The sequence below is a fragment of the Clupea harengus genome, chromosome 7 (genome assembly GCF_900700415.2).
Source record: "Clupea harengus chromosome 7, Ch_v2.0.2, whole genome shotgun sequence".
Lineage (NCBI taxonomy): Eukaryota > Metazoa > Chordata > Actinopteri > Clupeiformes > Clupeidae > Clupea > Clupea harengus.
In genome coordinates, this window is record NC_045158.1 from 8597895 (window position 1) to 8620453 (window position 22559).

General features: G+C 44.5%; 2 protein-coding genes across 2 annotated transcripts in view; both read right to left on the reverse strand.

Annotated features, from left to right (window-relative positions):
* Positions 1 to 67: 67 nt before the first annotated feature.
* On the reverse strand, positions 68 to 18634 carry si:dkey-112e17.1. The gene is made up of 7 exons (XM_031570388.2): positions 17187 to 18634; positions 9270 to 10255; positions 7555 to 7606; positions 6420 to 6555; positions 5654 to 5805; positions 3024 to 3263; positions 68 to 1881 (listed from the first exon to the last, which is right to left on the reverse strand). Exons 1-7 carry the CDS (start codon positions 17265 to 17267, stop codon positions 1210 to 1212), a joined length of 2319 nt encoding a protein of 772 aa, XP_031426248.1. The 5' UTR covers positions 17268 to 18634; the 3' UTR covers positions 68 to 1209.
* Positions 18635 to 18773: 139 nt separating this feature from the next.
* The window catches only part of zdhhc8b (zinc finger DHHC-type palmitoyltransferase 8b), a 51725-nt gene continuing 47939 nt past the window's right edge, over positions 18774 to 22559 (reverse strand). The window contains exons 10-11 of the mRNA XM_031570385.1: positions 21238 to 22325; positions 18774 to 20463 (exon numbers count right to left, since the gene is read on the reverse strand). Coding sequence (XP_031426245.1) covers positions 20295 to 20463; positions 21238 to 22325 — 1257 coding nt within the window. The 3' untranslated portion in view covers positions 18774 to 20294. The remainder of the gene's footprint in view (positions 20464 to 21237; positions 22326 to 22559) is intronic.

The window sequence follows — 22559 nt, forward strand, 5'->3', positions numbered from 1 at the left end:
ATTTCAACCATGCTTCCATGATGCACCTGCAGTGTTGTTTTGAAGAAAGCAAAGAACTACACAGAGATGGCACATAGGTTTTATTAGAAGTGAAGCTCGTTCACACACTCCCCTTTCAACTCCTCGTTTCTTGTTACACTCACTATAATATCCTCTATACAGTAGCGTGTACTTTACACATAAGGTTAGTTGCATTTTTTTTCTCCTTCATGTTTACACAGTTATAAGTTCCCTTTTTAAAGCTTGGAACAACAGCAGCCTTTTCCGCAGGCCACACGCGTGTAAATGAAACGGCATTTTGGGTGACTCCGCGTCTGCCGGTCGCGATCCAGCAGGGCAGAGGAAAGTACCGGAGGTCTTGCCGAGCGGAGGTTATGCGTGAGCACGCGTAGCAGCAACAGCAGTAGCAGCATTGGCCGCGGTCCCACTGAAGGTGTGCTGATATGACGCACAAGTAGGAACAGGGCCATACACGTTATATAACGCAGTGTGCAGAAGCATGTTGGACCAATGAATAACTAAGTGAATCACAGAGAGGGCCTGCCAAGCGGCTTGCTGCTCGATCCACACTAATTGGTCCTCTACATAGTACTGAAGGATTAAGGACAAGGTTGTGTAGAAAAAAAAGTGCAGGTATTTGGAATATCACTTTGATATAGAAAAGAAACATACAATCTATTGTTTCAGTAAGTATTAATTCATAGCACTAGTGGATGGTAAAATGTAATACCTTTACCTCTAACTACTGTATTTACATATACGATGTTATTTTCATTTATAAGCAACATAAAAGCAGAGACTGAAATGGATTAGGCTACTTGTTAAGTGGAGACAGATCAGATACATGACATTAGGTAGTTCAGCTGTGATTTTGCAGTTATGCTTCATTCAGTCTGATAATATATTGACCAGATCTTGTGCAGATATAATGGTAGGTAAATGGATGGTAAAGAGTAACAAAAATGATTACACACATATATAGAAAAAAAGTTCTTTCCTCACTCTTTGTCAAGAAGAATCAGATAGATTCACGGCACGTTTAACTGCAGGAATTTATTTTCAAAGGCTGTTTGGCCGGTTTGCCCTTGCCAGTGTAGTACCAGCTCAACATGGCTGGTTCAACTTAGGAGTCGAGTCATTTCTCAGTTCCGACTCCAAACAGTGCTTTGATTGGTCATGTCCTTGGCCCATCATACTGCATGGCTTTGTTTATTGGCCAAGAGAGGACAGTTGTATCTGACCAGACAAGCTGTTTGACATCACCAACGCTGGATCTGCAACTCCAGTGGGCATGTCAGCCAGGAGAAGCCCCGCCTCTCCTGTGGTGTTATTGGCCCACGGCCTCCACTCAGACTTGCCGCGGGACAGGACGGATCCGTTGACTGCGCCCCCGTCTGTGAGCCTTTTGCCCTGGCACAGTCCGTTGTGCATGACGGAGGACTGGCTGAGGTGCTCGGCCAGCACCAGTGGCTGCCGGTCCTCCTCCTCTGATATGGCGAATACCGGCACGTTGATGTGATCGTCGCCCCCTCCAGCGAAATCTCTGACATTCCCTGCCAGCGCTTCACCAAGCTGCTGTTGTTGCCCCGGGGAACTGCCTCCGCTATGGGGATCAGCACCCTGGTAGCCCACAGGGGCCGACTTGCTGCTCTCCGGCGACCCAGAGAGGAGGCCGAAGCAGGGGGAGGCAAAGCGGGTGCGGCGCAGGTTGCTGGTGGAGTTGAGGCGACGCTGGCGCTGAGCGGGCTGGGCGAGGGGATAGGAGGCGTTACTCATGGAGGAGTCGGACTGGCTGGTGTCGGTCTTGCTCCCGAGCTGGGGGTCAGAGAAGACCTTCCTCTTGCCGTCAGTTTGGCAGTCTGCTACCGAGCTGGAGGGTGCCTGAAGAGTACAAATATTGAGAATTCTAAGTATTAACACATATCAATTGTAAAACAGTTCTTAAACTCAATTCCTGACATAACTCATTTTAATTGAAATATTTGAACTCTTGGCATAGCTCTTTTAGCCATGTTTTAATGAATCGTTGAGGAACTTCGAAGGATTCTTCTAGTGTCTTCATTTAGAAGAACATAAAAATTCTTTAACATTGACCGTCAAAATTATTATTTTATTGTACATTACTATGTTGAAGCCACTGACTTTCAATTTTCCAAAAGGGTTGTGTGGAATGTACACCGACAGGTCAAAACATTATGACCACTTACAGATGAGGTAAATGATAATGGTTAGCTTGGGCTTGTTGTCATAGTCTAGGATATATTAGATGGTAACCATCTTGTTGCTGAATTGCTAGATGCAGGAGAAATATGACGGTGTAAAGACTTGAGCAACTTTGACACAAAAAAAATGGTTAAGGCCAGAAGATTGGGTCAAAGGATCTCCAAAACAGCAAGGCTTGTGGGTGCTCCTGGTCAGTAGTGATCAGCACCTACTGGCAGTGGCCTGAGGAATCCAGGCAACGCACTGCAACTGCATAGCTGCCGCATAGGTGGCTGTTTAGCTGCACACAAGCACTTGCAAGTGCAAGTGTTGCAATGGGCACACAAGTACAGGAACTGGACCTTAGAGCAATGGAAGAAGGTAACTCTGTCCATGAGTCACATTTCCTTTTAAATCATGTGGACAGCTGGGTATGTGTGTGCCATTGAGCTGGCACCAGAATGCTCTGAGTGAAGAAAACAAGCCAAAGGAGGGAGTGTCATACTCTGGGCAAAGTTCTGCTGGGAAACCCCTGGGACCAGGCATGCAAGTGCATACTAGTTGACACATACTTCCTGAGAATAGTTCAAGAAACATAATGCCGATTTCAAGGTGTTGACCTCCAAATTCTCCAGATCTCTAATCGAGTATCTCAGGATTGTGGAACAACAAGTCAGATCTGTGGTGGCTCCATGTTGGAACTTACGGGACGGCACATGGCAGACCGACACTATAGTAGGCAGGTGGTCCCCATGTTTTTGGCCGTCGTGTACATCCCATAAATATAATATAATACATGATAGCTTTTCTCTGTTACTCACACTGTCAACCAGCTTGGTGAAGGGGCTGGTGGAGTTCCAGCTGCACCACTTCTTATGCAGCTGTGGCAGAGGAGGCAGAAAGTCCTGGAAGGTGCGGACGCTCCAGGCTCGCGGCCGAGCACTGCTGAAAGACCCCGTAGTTCCTGCAGGGGTAGCTGTAGGTAGGGCAGAGGGCTCTTGAGATGGCCAGTCACTTACATGGGATGGACCAGTATCGCTGTGTCGCAGGAACCTATCCCGCTGTAGTGGAACAAAAGAGTACATTTTCCATGTCATGACAACCATAAGATACCCAAAGGTGCCACCACAAAAAAAGCGGTTCTGATATTGAGAGAAATGCACTGTAGACATACACTATATCTCCTAATTTACATGGTGAGGAACTGCAGGTTGTGCATACTGCATTTTCATAAAGGTAATCACATAAACACCAATACAAAACACACATCGAAGAAACTTGACTTAACAGACATGTAAATGGTTCCTTCCACCTTTCTCTATCACAGTTTCTACACGGCACTGGAAGCCTCCGACACCCTCATGGACTCTTTTGAACTGTAGGATTTTCGTGCAGGATTTCATATAAGGTAGATATGCAGCATGTTGAAAGGCATGTCCCAGAAGTCATATTCTTCATCAGTATGGCAAAGTGCCCTGTCTTGTCACCATAAATAACTAATCTGGAAAGTCTGTCTAAGCCAATGGAAAGACCTCCTTCGTCATAATATCAACCTACATATCACATCATACATTCTAAGGTACGAATGTGGGTGGGCACTAGCACGATGTTGTCATGTACACAGGATTTTAGGATCTGAAAGTACGCTTAACATTTTCAGCAACTTCAGAAACTTTCTGCACGGTAATATATGTATCATTCCCATGGTTTAACACATAATCAACCGAGAAGAGTTCATTACTGAAGATGATGACACAACCATGTGTAGCTGACATATTTTTATTTTATTTTATTTTATATTATTCAACATTATACCTTTTTCTTATTCATTATCATCTGATTCATTTCGTACAGAATGTATGGAGTCAGTCAGGCTTGTACACAGGGTTTTGGTAGGAATGTATCCAAACATTAGGCACCAATTATTTTCTTTTCTTAAATTAGCATATAGGGCAGGTGTTTAAATCTGTCACAGTCAAATTTAAAATAGCGTAGTAGCAGCTTGGTCACAACAATACAACATTCGACACATTTCCTACAACAGTTTGAGGTGAGTGAACCTCGCAGTGAGTAATGAATGTTCCCAAACAGATTATTTTGTAGAATTTTTATGGATTATAAGAGAACAGCTCCGATTAGCACTCTAATGCAGTCACTCCACAAAGTGGCTTAATAAGCTGCCAGTCTGAATTACACACTAGACTCAGTCATACATTTAAATTTACACACGACAGACAAACACTCTGTTTATGCCGCATAAGGTACCTTCCGAGAAGTACACAAATTCGGTGTATTTACACGCACAGAGCATACGCAGTGTTGACTGAGCTGATTGGTCGGTCATTAGATTATTATCAGGTAATTACACCCATCCTAGGAATTAAAGTGCCGGTGTTTTTTTTTTTTTAACACGTGCACTTGATTCGTGGCAAAAAAACAACAAAAAAAACACTGAGGAACAAAACAAAACACCAAACAGAGCATGAGTTAAACGAATTAGGAATTAGATTAAATTTTTCTGTTTGCGCTTGCCATGCAGTGGCATGGTTTTCTATCTAATCCCCAGCAGCGTGCAGGTATGATGACAGTTGGAGGGGTATGCCGGAAGGGGACAATAGTAGCCATCCTGCGGCCCTCTAACAAGCCCAGGAACACTGGCAGTGGCTGAACCGCTCCATTGATTAGAGTGGCTGATCAGATGTGAAAGGCACATCAGGCACACGTCCCAGTTCATTAGTCAGCTGTTCATCATCGGAAAGAGTAAGGTAATCCTCACAAAGAATCACTAACAGCTCTCCACGTCTAGACACGAATTAGGCAGGGGTTTAAAGTGGAGTACTCCATGCACCACAAAAGCTCCAAACACAATACTGACTTGTTTGAGGGCCGGACACACACACACACACACACAACCTAAAAGTCAATCTAGGTGTAAGAGGCCCTCTAGGCCTGTAGTCAAACTTCTACTTTAAGCCAAATACAACACTATACTTTAAGTGCTGTAAAAGTTTAGAGAGTCACAAACAGAAAGTGACACACACACACACACACATACAGACAGACATACAGAGAGAGAGAGATTGAGAGAGAAAAAGAGAGAGAGAAAGAGAGCCACACACAGAGCATTAGACCTGGGAAATTGGCTGCACAGATAATACATTCATTAGCCTGGGCTGCTGGAGAGCACGCCAACTCCGTAAGTGCTGCCAGAGATCCTTCATGCCAGCTTTTGTTGCAAAGCAGCACAAGTGGTTCACATGCAAAAAAACACCGGGGCAGCCTAACCTAACATTCGCTCCACCAGGGGAGAAGGGAACACGGTTTATCGTATGGGAGGTCCGCTTTAAATGGCATCAAAGGCAACGCCATTGCCATCCTCCCCTTGAGCGTTTGGCAAAGGATACAGCCAGCTTCCCAAACGCACAGAAACCCCCCCAGCTTTGCTACTCACCGTGTGGAGACAGAATGGCAATCTGCTTGGAATGGGTCCGGAGGAGATCACAAACACCTCATCTGTGCCCAGCTCAAGCTCTGTGAGCCCACCAGAGGAGATGTCCAGCTCAGGATTGGTGGAAACCTCACCGCCAGCGGTGAATGACAACCCTGGACAAACAAACAGGCAGAGAACACAAACAACATAAAATAAACAGTTTTAAAATGGATGTTTATGTATAATTAAATCCTTGCGGTGCTTTGTGCCAAACAACACAAAACTATGTAAAAGAGTCTTTTCCTGGGAAACGACCTTTAATTCTCCCCAGTATTGCACACAGAGGCTCCACCAGTCACAGTAAGTAAGACAACAGAATGTTCAAGGTACCCAAATGATTTAAAATCCACAGACACCGCTTCTGCAGAAGGGAAATAGGGAAATAACCTGCACTGCATACTATGTCACAAATTCAACTGCATGTTTTATATGATAAAAGACACTTTACAAAATAAATGACGATGACATGTTCTATATTGGGTGGTAGATGCTGGCCATTTCGGTGGGATCCTCCTCTTCTCATTCGTGAAAACAAGTAGATTCTGTTCCCGACCAATTAAACTGGATGTATAAGTTCAATTCCGGGACAGTTGAGGTCATGGTCAGCGTAGCTGGACTCAGTCCAAAGACCCCAAAAGGGACCCCTCAATTACAAAAGGCACCAGAGAGATAGCAAACTGAGAGCGAGGGAGACAGAGATGGAGAAAACAGAGGGACGCAGTACTACCTGTGTTTGGCAGGCTCAGGCTGTGTGAGCGGTTGTTGTTGCCATTCTTGGGCACAACCTCTTGTCCAAGGTCATTGGGAGGCACCAGCTGGAGCTCACTGACATCCACCCCAGGGTTCTGCACAAGCTGTGGCACCTGCACCAGCACAGTCAGAGGGCCAGACATCATACCACAGGACACATAAACAGCACGGCACCAAACCATCAATGACAACTTACAACAAAGTATGGCACCACATTCCTAACCATCCGTTCTCTTTTTGAGAGAGCACGACACCATGTAGCCGAGGTAAACTCTTTTTGGAACATGATATGAGGCAATACGGCAATTCATTAACTACTCCATATTTCTTCAAGGAGCCCCTTGTTGTTTTTATTTATTTGTTTATTGTGTGTTTATTTATTGTTTATAGTGCAGCAACTTATGGTAGAGAGACTGGTTGACAGACGCCAGGAATGAGTCGATTGCATGCATCCACCACAATGAATCAGGACTCAGCAAAGTCACCAAAAGTTCAAGTCAATCTACATCAGTGTGCTAATCGAGTTCTGAACTCGCTGTTGTGGTAGACTGTTTCAAAGTTCTGAGCCAAAGAATGGCTCAGTCATGTAAAAGAGTTCATGTCCTTAAGTCACCCAATCAAACATCTGACCTCAGGCTCATTGAGAATTCATGGCATTACTGGAGAAATGCAAAATGCAGCCCATAATAAACCACTTGAGAACACTGAGGCCTTTCTGAAGAACACAAATAAAAGTTTGAATAAATTACAGAGAAACTTCTGTGAAAAGCATGCCACAATTCACTTGAGCAAACGGAACACACATACAAGCAGTCTTTATCAATTCATTGAAGAATCACACAGAATGTTAACCATGTTAAGTCAAGCACAAATGCAAGCATGCACTGAATATGTGGCCTAATTCATTCCAATAATGATGAAGGTCAGTGAAGTTCAGCATTGTGAATGCGTGTCATACAGAAACTCAAAGAAGAATATTATGAGGCATATAGCTGTTAGAGAGGAGTAGAGAGGATATGAAGGTAAGGCAACATGATCCGAGTCTAATCTAACCTGAGAAGGAAGGTCTGTGTGTTTTTTTTTTAGATCAGAGAGTTGTTTGGTTGTTTTACCTCAGGGTTGCTGGAGGGAGATGCGCTGGCTCCTTTAGCGCATAGTTTTGGTCTGGAACACAAAAGACCCACAACATTTTCATGATGCGTGTAGAATTTTGTCTAACCTTCAACGTCAGTCAGAGGTAATTGCCTGATTCCTTACTTGGATCTGCTGAAGATTCTCCCTTTAAGAATAAGACTACAGTGGACAACAACCGCAACAACACAGAACAGCAACAACAATAGCAGACATAACATTAACAAAGCACCTTTGTTTTGTCTCTAGGTGCTGATATTCGGGGATCAAGACTAAATAAATACTCATGGGTTGTGCTAAACCAGCCAAGCCTCCAGCCAAAATCAGACTGTTTACTACAGGAATTCCTTAAGTAGAAAATGAGAACCTCACACAATTTAGAATTTCCCTCAACCATATATTACTTAGGGCAGTGTACTGATCCCCTGCTGCTTTTTATGCCTTTCTTGTTTCTCCTAATTAGATGTTCATTTTACTGCAAACGTCTGCTTCATATCCCCCCCCCTCATGAACAGTATACACCACTGATATTATTGTGTGCTACCACTTTCAATGAAAGATGTTGTTTAACAGTGTTTGAATTCCTACAGGTTTCTTTGACACTAACCCAGTATTGCATACAGTATATACAACAGTACAACATACAGTTCAAAATGAGCCCACATTCAAAAAAAGGTTCAAAATCACTAGATCTGGCAAACACTGAATGGCTTTTGCTTTGAGGGCAGTCGACAGCTTGCAGTGTTGGTGGGACTCTCAGCAGGGAGAATGGGCAAAAGATCAGATAAGGACACTCTTTGACAGTCCTCAGCTATATTAGCACATGGCACTCTAGATGGATAGGATTACAACCTCCCAATTGGAACATTGTTTGAGTGCCCCCCCCCCCCACGGGATTAACATGGGAACGGCTTGTAAATTACACCCTTTGATATGAGGGTGCTTGTTCTATTAAACAATTACAATAGCATCTGTGGGACAGAGAAATACAGCTCTACTTGTTTTTCTTCCTTTTCAATCCGCACAGACTATTGTGTGGCTGTGCTTTTCTTTTGTCCATGGGAATCGATGCCAGGTGCTGCACCTTGAGCAGGCCCTCTATCGCACAATAGGAAACAGGCCCACATCAAGGCCCAGCCGAGCAGCACGGCCCTCTTACACCCACAGTACTTCCGGGGCTGGGAAGACTCCAGCTGAGTCAACAGCAACTGGCCACCACGTTAAGGAGTGCAGCACCATCAAGAAAACCCATTCCTGATTGCCATTTACTTCCATGTCAATGCATAAGCAAGGTTATGTCCCTGGTCTATGTGTAACTCAGTGGCAACTGGGTTACGCAATGCTAAATCAGTGGCATGGGAATTTAGTATTCAGTAATTCAGAAAACGTTTTGTAATCATCCGCACATTGCAGAGTTGCACTTGTTGCCACACATGTGGAAATTTAGTGTTAGACTAAATCAATTTAATTAAACTAAATATAAATACAAATTAAAATAATTAAAAACATTTTATGATAAATTTCACCATGTTGTCAACATTTTCTACCAAGCAATTTGTTCTGCTAGGCAGCTGCTCTGTGTTATCCTGTCCAAACTAGGACATTATGGGAGAGAGACTCCCACTAATACCACAAAACCCTTTAAGGCATATGCTAAAGCGAGACAACTGTGGCACTTGCCCCATAAAATACTTACCTGAAGACAATAAAGAGCACACAAGAGAGAGCCACAGCAAAGAAGGCTGCCCCACTCACAATGGCCAGCAGGGCGTCCATTTTCCTGGCCGTGGGGGTGAGGGAGCGCTGGTCGGCCATGGCATCGGTGTGGTTGCGGTAGTGGAAGAGAAGTGCGAAGCCGCGGCCCCAGTGGGTGGTGGTGATAAGCTCCATGATCACTTCCACCATCCCATCTGAAGAGCCAAACACCAGCTGGCTACTGGCTGGCCGATTGGCGCCACAGAAGCGAGAGGAGAAGGTGATCAGGTCAGAGATATAGAGGACGTCATGCGGGCACGCGTCTACTTGTGATTGCTGCGTCTCCGGACTTACTGACTCGGCATCTGTGGGCAAAGGGGGAGGCGAGGTAGGGTCGCTCACGAACTCACCCCCCCCCAGTCTGGCGTCAGCCCTGAGGCCCTGAGGGGAGATGTCGTTCAGGGCTTTGTCTCCCTGAGGCTCCATCCCAGTACCCTGCTGTGAAGGGGACTGCAGTGAAGGGACAATCGACGGCGAAGACGAGGACCATTTGGCAGAGTTGGACACTTTGGCCATCTCCATTTTTGTGGACTGCTCTTGGATGACCACGGGCTTGACCACGTCCTTTGGCGAAGACTGGGGCTCCTTGGGACTGCTGCTGCTGCTGTCTTGGGTCGGCGGGGCGAGGTCTTCGGGCTGGGTTGCGGAACCCACCGCCTCTGACCTCACAGTCGAGTACACAGCACTGTCATCCATCATCTCGTCCTCGTCCAGGCCCCCCTCTGATATTGCTGAAAATCTGGCCTGGCTATTGTGATTCTCGAAGACGTCAAAGTCAAACATCTCCATTATGAGCTGGTGGCCTACAGGCACAAAGAACTGCCACACACAGTGAGTCCCTGATGAGTAGTTATAGGGAAATCCAGGGGACAGAATGAGCCCTTGGGCATCTACAACATCCACTTTGGCTCCGCAGTCAAAATACACCTGAAAAAAGATAATACGTTTCAATAATGTGCACAGAGGATGGTGGAAAGAATTAATGGATAAGTTAACCACTGTTTGTATAATATATGTGTGAGTGTATAATGTAGAATTTGAAGTGAGGGACAAGAAATCCAGCTTTTGCAGGAAACAGATTCTGTGCAAACACTGACCAATTGTGTGCATTCACTTAAAACTGTAGCATCCTCTCTGGTTTACCATTTTCGTGGCAAATACCAAAATGCGCACCACAGTTTCCTCCCCAAATTTCTCAGCCAAACAACAAAATCCACAGACAGAAAATGAAAGATGAATATTATATGTTTGTCATGTCCTTTCATTATGTGGTTATAGTTAAGCCACTCTAAGGATTGTCCAACAATGCCAGCACTGTTGTTGGCTGCCATAGCTTGGACCACCCAAATTTTGGTGAAACCAAAAACACAATGGTTAAGGAAATCAATCACTTTACATTCCCAGACTTTAAGACTTTAAGGCTCACGACTGGTGGGAGGAAAGAATAAAATCATCAGCCCATCCACAAGAGGATAATCATGTAGAATAAGAGGCACCCACTAACAGTATATCATTGTCTCTGGGCTGCCTTGCCATTGCTTTTCAAATGCAGTCGAGGCCAGTCAAATTGGGTTGATTCACACAAAATGTGTGCATGCCTGACCTATTCAACCCTCCTCCTTTGCCGGCATATCAAAGCTGCTCTTTGCCTGCTATGGTAACCCCAGGGAGGTATTTCTTCAAACATGCTGGCGGTAATGTGTCCCAGGTGTGCAGGATGGAGGGGACCTCACTCTAATGGCAGTCAGATGTCTGTCGGGGCAGACCACTCCAGATCCAGACCTTTGTGGGGGTCCGACTTTATTAGCTTTCTTGTGGAGCTGGGTTCTGGACTGTGGGAAAGCCAGGGTGAACAGCCCAGTGCGCCTTGCAACCAGACAGGTAACAAACCCCTGTGCTCCCCCACCTCCTGCTTTTATACATCTTGGCCTAGGAACTAAATTAAAAAGGCTGCTAAAGCAGGGAGGCGAAATGAAAAAGCCTCTCTCCCTCCAACAATGGCAAAGCACAGTGATGGGTCATATCATATGTGCGTTCTCATCAAAAACATTCCAACCAGTTTAGTTTTAAGTACAAATACCTAGACATTCTGAGGCTATATGAAAGCACTAAAGGGTCAACAGAGACTAGCTCTTCACCTGACCTCCACCAAAGTACTTCTGATTGAGACCTGAAGCCGTTGTTATGGCTGACACAGGTGGAGGACTTTGGTCGGTAAAAATGCCTGTTGGTCACTGCAGACTTAGACCATACTCTATCTACAGACCATCTACGAAAACATCAAAACTGCACCCCAACTAAGAACTGAGCTGACAACTCCTACTGCAGTCATTTTGCTAGCTTTGTTAGATATTGCTCTCCTGGGGGGCATGAAGCCCTTCTCTGCAAGGACAGAACCAAGTATAGGCCTACCAGTCGTGACTACCGCTTTTTCTCATCCTCCCAGCATGTCGTACCACATCACTCCGTCCTCCCTCCCCAACCTTGTTACTTGACTGTGCAGTAGTTGTACGGAAAACAACAAAATAAAACCTGCACTGTTGAAACCTAGCTGGAGGCTGTCCAGTAATTTGCACTTTGCAGTTAAAGGGGGAAACATGTTTATAGCGCAGGAGGTTGCTAAGTGGCTTATTGCCCCTGCTTCATAGGTAGGTATTAATTTCATACAAAGCCTGACCAATATTAACAAAAGAGTACCAGACTGTAAACACACATACTTGGACATGCATACACACATGCATGCAAATCCATCCTCTGCATACAAATAGTAGATTTACACAGTGACATGCTGCCAAATTCTGTATGTAATACAAAACAGAGCTTTTTTTATGCAAAACAGAAACTCTAGCAGGCATTGTACTTCAGTACAACTTGTTTATCATTAAGAGTGTTTACCTCCAACACAACCTTCTTTCAGGGTGCAGACACATTGGGTAAGCTGTTCTCCTGAGCTTAGCACAAGTCTGTGTACCACTACACCAATAATTACATGACTGACATTTGAACCGGTCAAATGCCATTCTCACAGAGTCGCAAGAGTAAGCCGATTTTGGCTTTGCATGGTAGTATTGTTTATTGCATTAAAGCATCAGGGGCACTTTTATGAATGGGGGGCTTGCCGAATACACACATATCTGATAATTCAATTTCATGAATAAATAGTTCACAGAAATTATTACTTAGCATAATTGTGATTCTAATGTTAAGGTCTCTCAAATGTATTCCAAGCTGGAGAATCCAAATCTCCATTTGTCACAAAACTAGGTTATAATTGTGGATTGTGCCAACAGACCGAGTTATCTGTTGGTATGTAGGCACAGAAATGTGCATGGTAGACTTCACATGAATGGCTTCCAAAGTGCCACAGTGTATAATGGAAATGGGACATTCTTATAATGCCAAACATCCCAGTTCTGTTACATCACAGGCAGGGGGTTCAATTAACCAAGGATGCCTTTTCTCATAGGGAACAATGCGGGGCCATGCCAGCCGGTGCTGCGCTTCATGCTGGGATAGGAGATGACATTTTAATGAAGTGATGCTAATAAGTAGCAGCAAGCAGAAGTTTACATAAGACCTGCTGGTCATCGCGCCCTAGTTGTGCTTTGGTCAAAATGACTAGACAAACCCCATCCAGAAGTAGATCACCCGGACAAATACAGTAATTGTGTGAGTCAAGTGACGGATCGGAATGACAAAGCGAAGCATTGTTCCCACTCCATTACCACCTATGTGCTTCATTTATTTCGAAAGGCTTTGAAGTATTTTTTCCACAAAACTTCATTACCGTAACACAGTAATACACCATTACATCAGCCCCTGACAACATGCTATTGCATAACCTACCAAAATCTAAAAGCCTACTGAAGTGTCAAAAGACCTATGTAAATTAAGCTTTACTGAGAGAGCAAATGGTTGAAGTTGTAGCCCATTAGTCTGAATATATTGATTATCTATTGCCTATTGATTTCTGCTCCATTTGACTGTTTAAACAATAATATTTGTTTATTTGTTAAATATGGCAACTACATAAGTATCTTTGTTACTATGTTTGTTACAAACATTGCAACTGCATGAGCAACTCTAAGAATAAGCAATAACAATCCAGTACTAATGTGGGTATTCTTTGCTAATAATATTGTGTTCTCATAAAAGGGTATTAAAAGGAACATTAACTTGTCATTAAAGTTTGTGCAAATTTGATCTTTTTGTTAAGTTGGACTTAAAAATCCTCCTGAAGTTACAACACCTACATATCCCAGAATAAAACCAGTCCAAATATGCAAAGAGGGCTCAATAAATCCTTTTTTGATTTGGGAAACAAGCTTTTAGGATTTCCATCGTTTTTTTTCGCTCCTTTGAATATTTCTTCCAAAAAAGGGTGCCTTAGAGCACATTCATTCTCTTTTATTATTTTGCTACTCTCGGTTACTCTGTGTGGGATCACAACAAGTTTACTTCAGCCCCCCCCCACCCCCAATGAGAGAGGGAGAGAGTGAGCTTATGTCCTGACTGCTAAACTCCAGCAGGCTGAGCCCCAGTCCCCTAGGTCTTGCCACACGCTCACTCAGATGCACAAACAGACCCGGAGTTGCTCATAAACAGGCAGGCGGGGCCCTCGCAAGGGGGCTGGGATCCTCACAGGGGCTATTTATTGGTTGTGAAAAGTGAGCCCCACTCCACCGGCTATCGGCTTCGCTGGTGTGCATGTTGTGACGATGTATTACATTGGGTTCATCTCCTGTCTAATCCGTCACCCGGCTACTGACAGCACAGGAATGAATCAACACGTTAAAGCCCAGCCTTGTCACCCCCGGTGCACCTCCTTGAGCTTCCCACAAGAGGAGGGAGAGAAGGAGAGGAGAGGAAAGGAGCGGTGCTTCTTTAAGAGGGGAAGGATCCTTGAGAGCAGTCTTCACACAGCTGTGGAGAGCTCAGATACACTAGCCTCCGACTTCTCACATATCTTCCCTCTGATGTCAACTTCTCTCTCTCTCTCTCTCTCTCTCTCTCTCTCTCTCTCTCTCTCTCTCTCTCTCTCTCTCTCTCTCTGATGGCCAAAAGTTCACCTTGGATACATTTGCTAAACAAAACACTGCTTGCTGTTTTAGGGTCAGCAGGTCAATGTAGATCTCCAACACACTATTGTTATACCCCAAACAGTGTCCTGATAGTCAGTATTTAATATTTCATGTCATAATTCCCAAACAATTACACACTGCCGACAAGATCCACTGGTATCTCGATTCCTCTGACTAAGTGGGTAACAATTACACACTGCCGACAAGATCCACTGGTATCTCGATTCCTCTGACTAAGTGGGTGGGCATACCAAATTTGTATGGTACACACCAATTATCGCACCATTAATCACAGGCTTTCTTCCATCCTAAAAGGAGCTGCCATAATTATGGATGTGCACAGTGTGAAACATGTGGGCGAGATGCAAGTCTTATCTCCAGAGATCGACTCATTTAGCAAAATCGTTTCCAGATTTGGAATGTGATTCAGCCAGTGCTTCCGAGACAGTTAATCCCGATGTAACTGAGAGGCAAGCAGGGTGACAGCAGTTTTTTTTCCCTTGCAAAGACAAGGAGGTTTTCTCCTCATATCTCTGTAAGGTCACATGGAAGGCTTTCCAAGCCACTACATTTATTCATGCATGCAAGCTATTCACATCACTATGCATCAGACTTATGCTTCCCAAATGTTCACCCCCATAAACCAAGGTCAGTGGCAGATGTCAAAAACAAGCGTGCATATGTGCAAACATCTTGAAAACACTTTCAAATGTGTGTGTGTATAATTTGTAAAAACATGCAAGCGCTAACATCTTACAAACCACTACTACCTTCTTTTTTGGGGGGACAGGCATGGCTACCAATCCAATACGCTGTTTCAAAAAAATCAACTTAACACAAAAGAGGACAAAGGCATCATTTAGAGTGCCCCCTCAGGCAGATAATTACAGAGATAGTGAGCACCCTATGTGCACAGAGGCTGAGGCGAGGGGAAGCTGACAGTCCAGTGCGCTGAGGGCCTTTTGTTTGTCGAATTCTAAGAATTCTGCCACTTGCTCCAGCTCAGTCAGAGTGGACGAGGATGAGTCTTGACAGTTCGTACCCCACAACTGTTGCCCTTGGTGGCACTGCACACTTGCTAACTCTCTTGTGTTTGAGGGGGCAAGTTTCAAGTATGCAGGTGAGGGTTATTCGGAGAGTCATAAATAGGAAAGTTTGGTTGTGTGTCGATACTATTTCATTTGGAATGATTCACTGAGTAAATTATTTGTTGTGGTCATACCACCAACTGAATGACGTCAGGCGTGGTTACCCCAGAGTAAGTCCTTCAGATCAGGCTGCTAAAAGTGCCAGGAAGGATTTGATCATTAAAAGCATACCTTCTACAGGAATCTGCTAATCACCTGTAAATCGTAGTCAGATTAGAGAGGCCTTTCCCTAATGCTGAGAAAGTGAAAAAAAAAGAAGAAAAGAACAACAAAAATCGGATGCTGAGTTTCCAGTCTGAGTAGCCACCCAACAGAGGGGGAGGGGGGGGGGGGGGATCCTGCCAGTCAAGTTAACACCAACAACCACCACTTCCCCCTGTCTGTCTCCAGATAATGCTGTCTGTAGATCTAACACAGCCAATGATCCATCATCTCCCTGGAACAGCCGAGGAAACCTCACCAGTTTGCCTCGGCCACCGATGATGTTCATTTGTGTCACCCTGAACGGGCTCAAACCAAACACAAACTTGTCGCTCACAAAGGCAGGGGCCAGCTATCCAACTGCAGTTTGATTACATTTGACACCAGCACAAGCTTTGACCTCTGGGTAGAGTGGTCATTCATATTGTAGCTGCCCCTCCTGACAGCGGATCTAATAAGCAGCGAGCGGACCACCGTAGCGGCGCAGTGATGAGATAGTGTAGCAGTGAGCCGTGTAGCAGGGTAATGAGCACAAATTGAGGAGGTGTTTATGCTGCTCGCTGCAATTCAGAGGCCAGGCTTCCACTGTGAGTGTAACCATGGCACTGCCAGAGGGTACAAAAAAGGCTCCGTACAAAGTATCAAAAATATATATTTTTTTATTTTGGAAAAAAATTAATAAAATGAACTGAGAACCTTACACTGATGCGTGAATTCTGCAATAATTGCAAAGCACACCTCACATTTAAAAAAATGAATAAACTATATAAAGATCTAATGACATCTCTGTTTATATGCCATCCAGTCTGAATAGTGGTGGAATAACAATTACAAAGTCCATTTAAACTCAAAATAACAATAACTTACACTAAACGATGCACTAAACTATGCAAAGGCTTACAAATATGTGAGTACCTTATTAAGACTGTCATCACGGTTGATAACTACATTTTCATATGTGCTCATACTGGATTATCCTCTTTTAGAACTCCATGTCATGCGCTGGCATTTTGTTTACTGATGGCAATGCGTTACATTTTTACCATTAACATACCACAATTTGAATAAGCTGACGTGACACAAAAACAACTGCAGAGCGTTCTAAGTTCAAAACAGAATCGCGCCACGAAACCCTGAATATTCAATGCAATTAATGAAGTCGAAACTTTTAGACTGCGCTACGACGCCAAAACCTGATACCAAAAACCTTTGGAAAAAATGTACTTGCCCTGGTTGTACTTGTTAACCAAACAACACGCGAGAAACTTGATGAAATATTTCCCTCAGACAGGAAAGCAGGGTTGTAACGTAGGGTTTGCTTCCATCGCATCGATTTGACAGGGCAGTTGTTGTCTACAAATCATGTGCTGGAATTCTAAGAGGAAAAGTGACAAACAACATATTGACGGTCAGATGGCTATTACTTACTTTTTGCGGTGCACATCCTGTGATCCAAAACAGGAAGGACAAAATAAAAATGGGTGTCCTTCTAAACTCACAAAGTCCCATTTTCCCTATTTTTCAGTTTCAACGACGAAGACAGGACAGCAGAACCTCTCTTGTCCCCCTCTCTCCATTCACCTGAGAGTCTGTGAGCGCGCTTTCATAACGCGTGGACCCGCACGCACAACAGAACGGCGGAGGCTGAGCCAAGCGTATTCACGACACACCAACTGTCACTTCAGCAAAAAGTAGGCTAACCTGTTAGCAGAAAACCCCATAAAGAAAACCCCATCGATGTTATGAAAGGGTAAGAGATCTACCTCAAGAAGAACATTGGGCAGAAATATTTAGGTAAATTACCTGTTGATATTTGACCGCTGTTATCTGGAAATCATCAGTGAAGTTACAACATTAAAACAGCCCTAGCAGGCATAATTATAGACAAAGCTATGTCTAAGTGTTGCACCTAAGTGGGTCCTCAATGGCTGTGTAATTGCTCTTAATTAATATCTGAATACTATTTTATCTTGTTTAGGATAAAACTAGTCCATTTACATTGTGACATGCCTTATACATTGTGTGGGAATAGATAACAGAGAGAGAGAGACAAAATATATGCTTAGTTCACTCTACAAATGGTTCACTGGATAATATACCTGTTGGGGCGAGATCTTGAGGCTGCCAGCAGAGGTGATTCAGTATTAATTTGGGTTTGGACATTTTTGGCTTCACTGGACGCAAAGAGTGCATTATAGACCACAGCGTATTTGTATGTAGACTATTTGCATTTACATGTCTTTCTTCTTTCCACCACGAACTCCGAAATGCCTTCAGTGTTCTTTTTTCGCCCATTATTTTTTTGTGAATCAAGAGGGGAGTCATGCATCTCTAGGGGCACGAGGGGGCGCCCTGGTAGGAGACTCAAACAAAATATTTACCTGCCTGTGCTTCACTGCCTATCTTTGCCACGAGAGTTGATGTGATGTTGGTATCTATAAGGAAGAGTTAACAGAAAATGTATGTGTTTCCTTTGTCATTTTTGTAATCGTCTGGCAGTCAATATGCTCAAATTTGCCATCATAATTATGCAATCATAATTTTAGGTGAATATATATTAATAATATATGATTAGGACATAATATTAAACTGCAGTGTGATTGAAACATTCAGTGTTGCTCAGTCATTATGTAATCTGGAAAAGAAGAATACTTGAAAGAAGGCAACGTTCAAGCTATATTTAATCAGATATTTTTGATGAACAAAAAATAATATAGTGTACCTTGATATCAAACTATATCTTCATTTCTTCAGAAAAGAAGTCTTCATTTCAACAAAAATCCTGCGATTTCCATGACTATACATATCACATAATACATGTAAGTATGCTGTACCAGACAGCTTCTGAAAATGGCAGGGCATTTTTGTCTGGGGCATTTTGATGAGAGTTACATGTAAAATACAGGCAGTCAGGTATGTGAAAACCAGCTGTGTGAGAACGACAGGTCTGCTGCCATATCAGGCCACATCCTGAATCAAGGCTTGTTACAACATTCAAACCCATGGAGTACATTGTTTCATATTTTCTTTACTATTTTATTTTTTATACACTGCAAAATATTTCAACATACAATTATACCTTCTACAACCCAAATATTGGTTTTGAGTACTTATTTTTTCCATTCATTTAAATTATTTAAATTATGCACAAAATCCACTCAAAATACAAACATTCACTCTTTAATTGAATATCTGTATAAAAAGCAGGATGTATCAAACAATTGGAAGGTTGGGTATAAAAAAAATTCAAACTCATAAAAAACAGCAATGCTTTACCTGTTTGCTTGAGTAAGCCATGTAGCCATGGATCACATGTAAATATCTATTGCAGATGTTTCCATTCTATTGATGTGGCATAAAAATAAATACAGGCTTTTTTAATAAATGCAATCCACAGCTGCATTAAATGTGTTCCAACAAATCACTACATTTAACAAAAAAATAGACAATGAGCCTTTCTGGTTGCTCATGGTTGAGTGCCACATAGAACTGAGAGTCATACTGACATGGACGCAATACAGGGGCCCACTTTTGCATCCCCTGCTGGGTCAGCTTTGTCATGGAACTTGTATGATGCTTGAAAACCAATCTACAATTGCCTTGATTAGCTTGGGGCAAAGGCCAGGAGGCACGGCTATCTGCCTGTCTTGTGCTGAGTATATCAGTGCAAATGTTGTGTGAGGACCTGATGTAGTTAACGAACATTGTTTCTCTTTTGAAAGCATAGTTAGGCAAAAACATGAAAACAACATAAATCTCATTCAAAAGACTAGCGTACAAACTATCGATATGCATCAAATGCACATGAGTACTGGTAATGCTTCAACATAACAGATTCTCAAGGACTGGGTTAAAACACTGAACGTAATACTAATGACAGAAGCAACAAATATGTTAGCAAAAAGAAATGCTTTTACAGTCTTTTATAACATTACTGTATACATTTGAATGGGGATGTACAGAAGGAAAACAAATGGACTCAAATGGGCACTGTGAGCACCTTATTTTTCTCCATCATGGTAATATAATATATTACCTGGGAATGGACAGAGAAAATAGACACAACGTACTAGCCTATAAAGAGAACAGGCTACAACTAGCCTCTTTCCCATTCTCTGTCCACCCAGCGTTAGCATATGCGTGCTACTTGAGCAACTTCTCAACAAACACGGAAGTGCCTTCGTTCTTTTCTCTCTCTCTTTTTTTTTGCTGAGGGCATGTAAGACCACAACATGAGCCAGGGAGCACAGCTATTGAAGTTTTTCACCAATGACAGTTGTGCCCACAGACTTACACACATACACATGCACTGGGCCAAACGACAGAGGTCAGGGGATGTCTACTTCGACAGTCGTCTCCTATTGGAAACGGCTGCCAGCCTCTGAATGGTCAATGTACAGTATTCGGATGAGGTTAAAAAGGAAAGGCCACAACCCTGTCTTTTTAGCACGAGTAGTGGTGGTGTTTGCCTTGGCAGTGCTACCTCCTGTGGATGGCGTTGGGCTGGAGGTGGGTGGAGGTGAGACCCTGAAGCTCTCATACAGATATCTCGTAGGTGGTGCCCCCCACCCCGGACACCTTTTTCACACTGGTGTGACGGGCAGGGCTAAGAGGGGTGCCCTGGGTACCGGAGGTTGTCCCTAGGTGGCAGTCTCGCAATTGGCTCTTAGGTTGTCCATTAACTTTCCCGAGGCCCATGTCCTCTCTGGATGAAGGGAGAAAAAAGATGAAAGAACACACATGTTTATCAGGAAATAGAGATTTGGAGCATAACATACTTCAGTTGCAATTCAAATGTTGATGAAAAGGGTTGAGTGATTTGAGAAAGGTTGTTAGGTCGTTCTTGCGTGCATGATGGGACGGTTAGTCCATCAGATTGCAGGTGGGTCCTTGTGGCATGCAATATGAAGACCAAGATGTTAGAGGAGGGAAATAGGCAGAGATGAAATGAATTTACTGAAGCGAGAGAAATGTGAGATGGGATTAATCAGGATGCATAATCTCAAAGAAATCTGGAAAAAGTGATGCGAGGAGAGTGGTAAAGAAATGCATGACAGACAAATTGAGACAAATGGAACAAACATGCAAATTGGGGGGGAAAACTGTGTGTTGAACAGAGCAAGTTTATTTTTTTTTCTAAACATTACAAATTATATACAAAACAATGTTTGCTATGAAGGCAAAACATTTTATTTAGGACAAAACTATGTAGAGTGTTTCTTTGTTTACTCGCTGACAGTGATAATAAATTCTATTGGGGACAGACTGACTGCTTTACATGGTTTGCAGGCTCCAGTCTCTTGTTGGCCGATATTCGCTCTGACCAGGAGCAGCTGGACCTGTTGGCTCAGGCACTGCAATGCTGCAGTCAGCCAACTGAGTAAAGTTACAGCATGGTCTATTCTGGATGGACTGCATTTCTTTCTGGCCTTCAGCCCTTTTTGAGTAGGGGGGGGGGGGGTGGTGTTAGGATTCATACCTGGGGGAGCCCATGCGTGGTGAGTCACTCCTCTCCAGGGCGCTAATGAAGGAGACCTTCTGGTGGGAGTAGGCGGGGGAGCGGGGGGTGGGCGCGGGGGAGTGGTGGGGCTGGTGGGCCGGGGAGCGGTAGGAGGCCGGCTCGGCGGACCGGACAGTCACGCTGCCGTCAGTATGCAGCGAGCCGGAGGAAGTCCTGGGGGCACGCGCCAAAGAGGCGACCGAGGAGCGCAGCACGGGGGTCCGCACCCCGTAGCCCATCATCCCCCCGACGCCCCCCACCAGGTTCTCCCGTGAGCCACTGTAGGCGGCTCCCTGCGTGCCAGGGCCCCGGGGGCCGTCTGAATAGCAGGCACTGGGTGGCAGTCCGTAGTTGCAGGTGTCGAACACACCTGAGTCGGCGGCGTAGGCTGCCGACTGCTGCTGGCGGTGGCCATGCAGGTGCATGAGTTTCTCCCTCTCCTCCAGCTCCTTGCGCTCCTGGATGGAGGCCATGATGGTTTTGGAGAGGTTGTCGTAGCGCACAGGGGAGGGGTCGCGCTCCTGTGGGTGCGGTGAACGCCGGCCCTTGAAGCCGCCCACTCGCACAGGGCTGTAGGTGGCGGCGACCACGGCAGTGGGCGGAGGGGCGTGCCGCTGGAGTTCAGGCCCCCGCACGTGGCACATTTTCGTTGGCAGGTAGGGCGAGTGGAAGCCCATGGAAGGCACGCCGGGGTGGATGACGCACTCCCCCACCGGCGGGGAGGCGAAGCTGGGGTTGAGCAGGCTGTCGTATGAGAGGCTCCCGTTGCGGTTGGACAGCGTGCCCGGCGCGAACACACCCTTGTATGGCACGGAGGAGGCGCCCGTGGCCTCAGACTTGGTGGCTCCCAGGTGGGGCTTGTCGGCTGCGTGCCGGTGCTGCTTGAGGCTCAGCGAGCGCGAGTTGATGCTGAATGAGTCCAGTTGCAGGGGCGAAGACTGGAAGGTGCGGTGGAGAGGAGTGCTGCTGTAGTCGGGCAGGTCCAGGTTAGGCTCCGAGCGGTAGTCGTGGCCCCGACCGCTCTCCTCCAAGATGGCAGAAGTCTTACAATCATCCGGCATTACAATCTGAAATGTCAGTAAATAGCATGGAACATAAAGTTAGTACTGGTTTTAAAAATAAATGTAACTGTTTAAGGAGATAATCTGTTAGCTATAAGTTTGCAAAAACAAAACTCCAAACCAAAAAAATTATAATGATCCTGTGTAGCATATTGTTAATAATTACAATCAAGATGTTTATTCATTTTCAAATTCCTTCATAGGGATCAAAAAGTTAGCTTAACTAAAAGTCAATACATT

Bases quoted from the DNA above. Each gene is read 5' to 3' on its own strand.
- si:dkey-112e17.1 (XM_031570388.2), bottom strand. From the start codon at position 17,267: ATGGGACTTTGTGAGTTTAGAAGGACACCCATTTTTATTTTGTCCTTC. The intron at 7,607-9,269 runs GTAAGTATTTTA...TTTGTGTTCCAG, and splicing joins GTGCTCTTTATTGTCTTCAG to ACCAAAACTATGCGCTAAAG. The intron at 3,264-5,653 runs GTGAGTAGCAAA...GTTCCACTACAG, and splicing joins TGCCATTCTGTCTCCACACG to CGGGATAGGTTCCTGCGACA.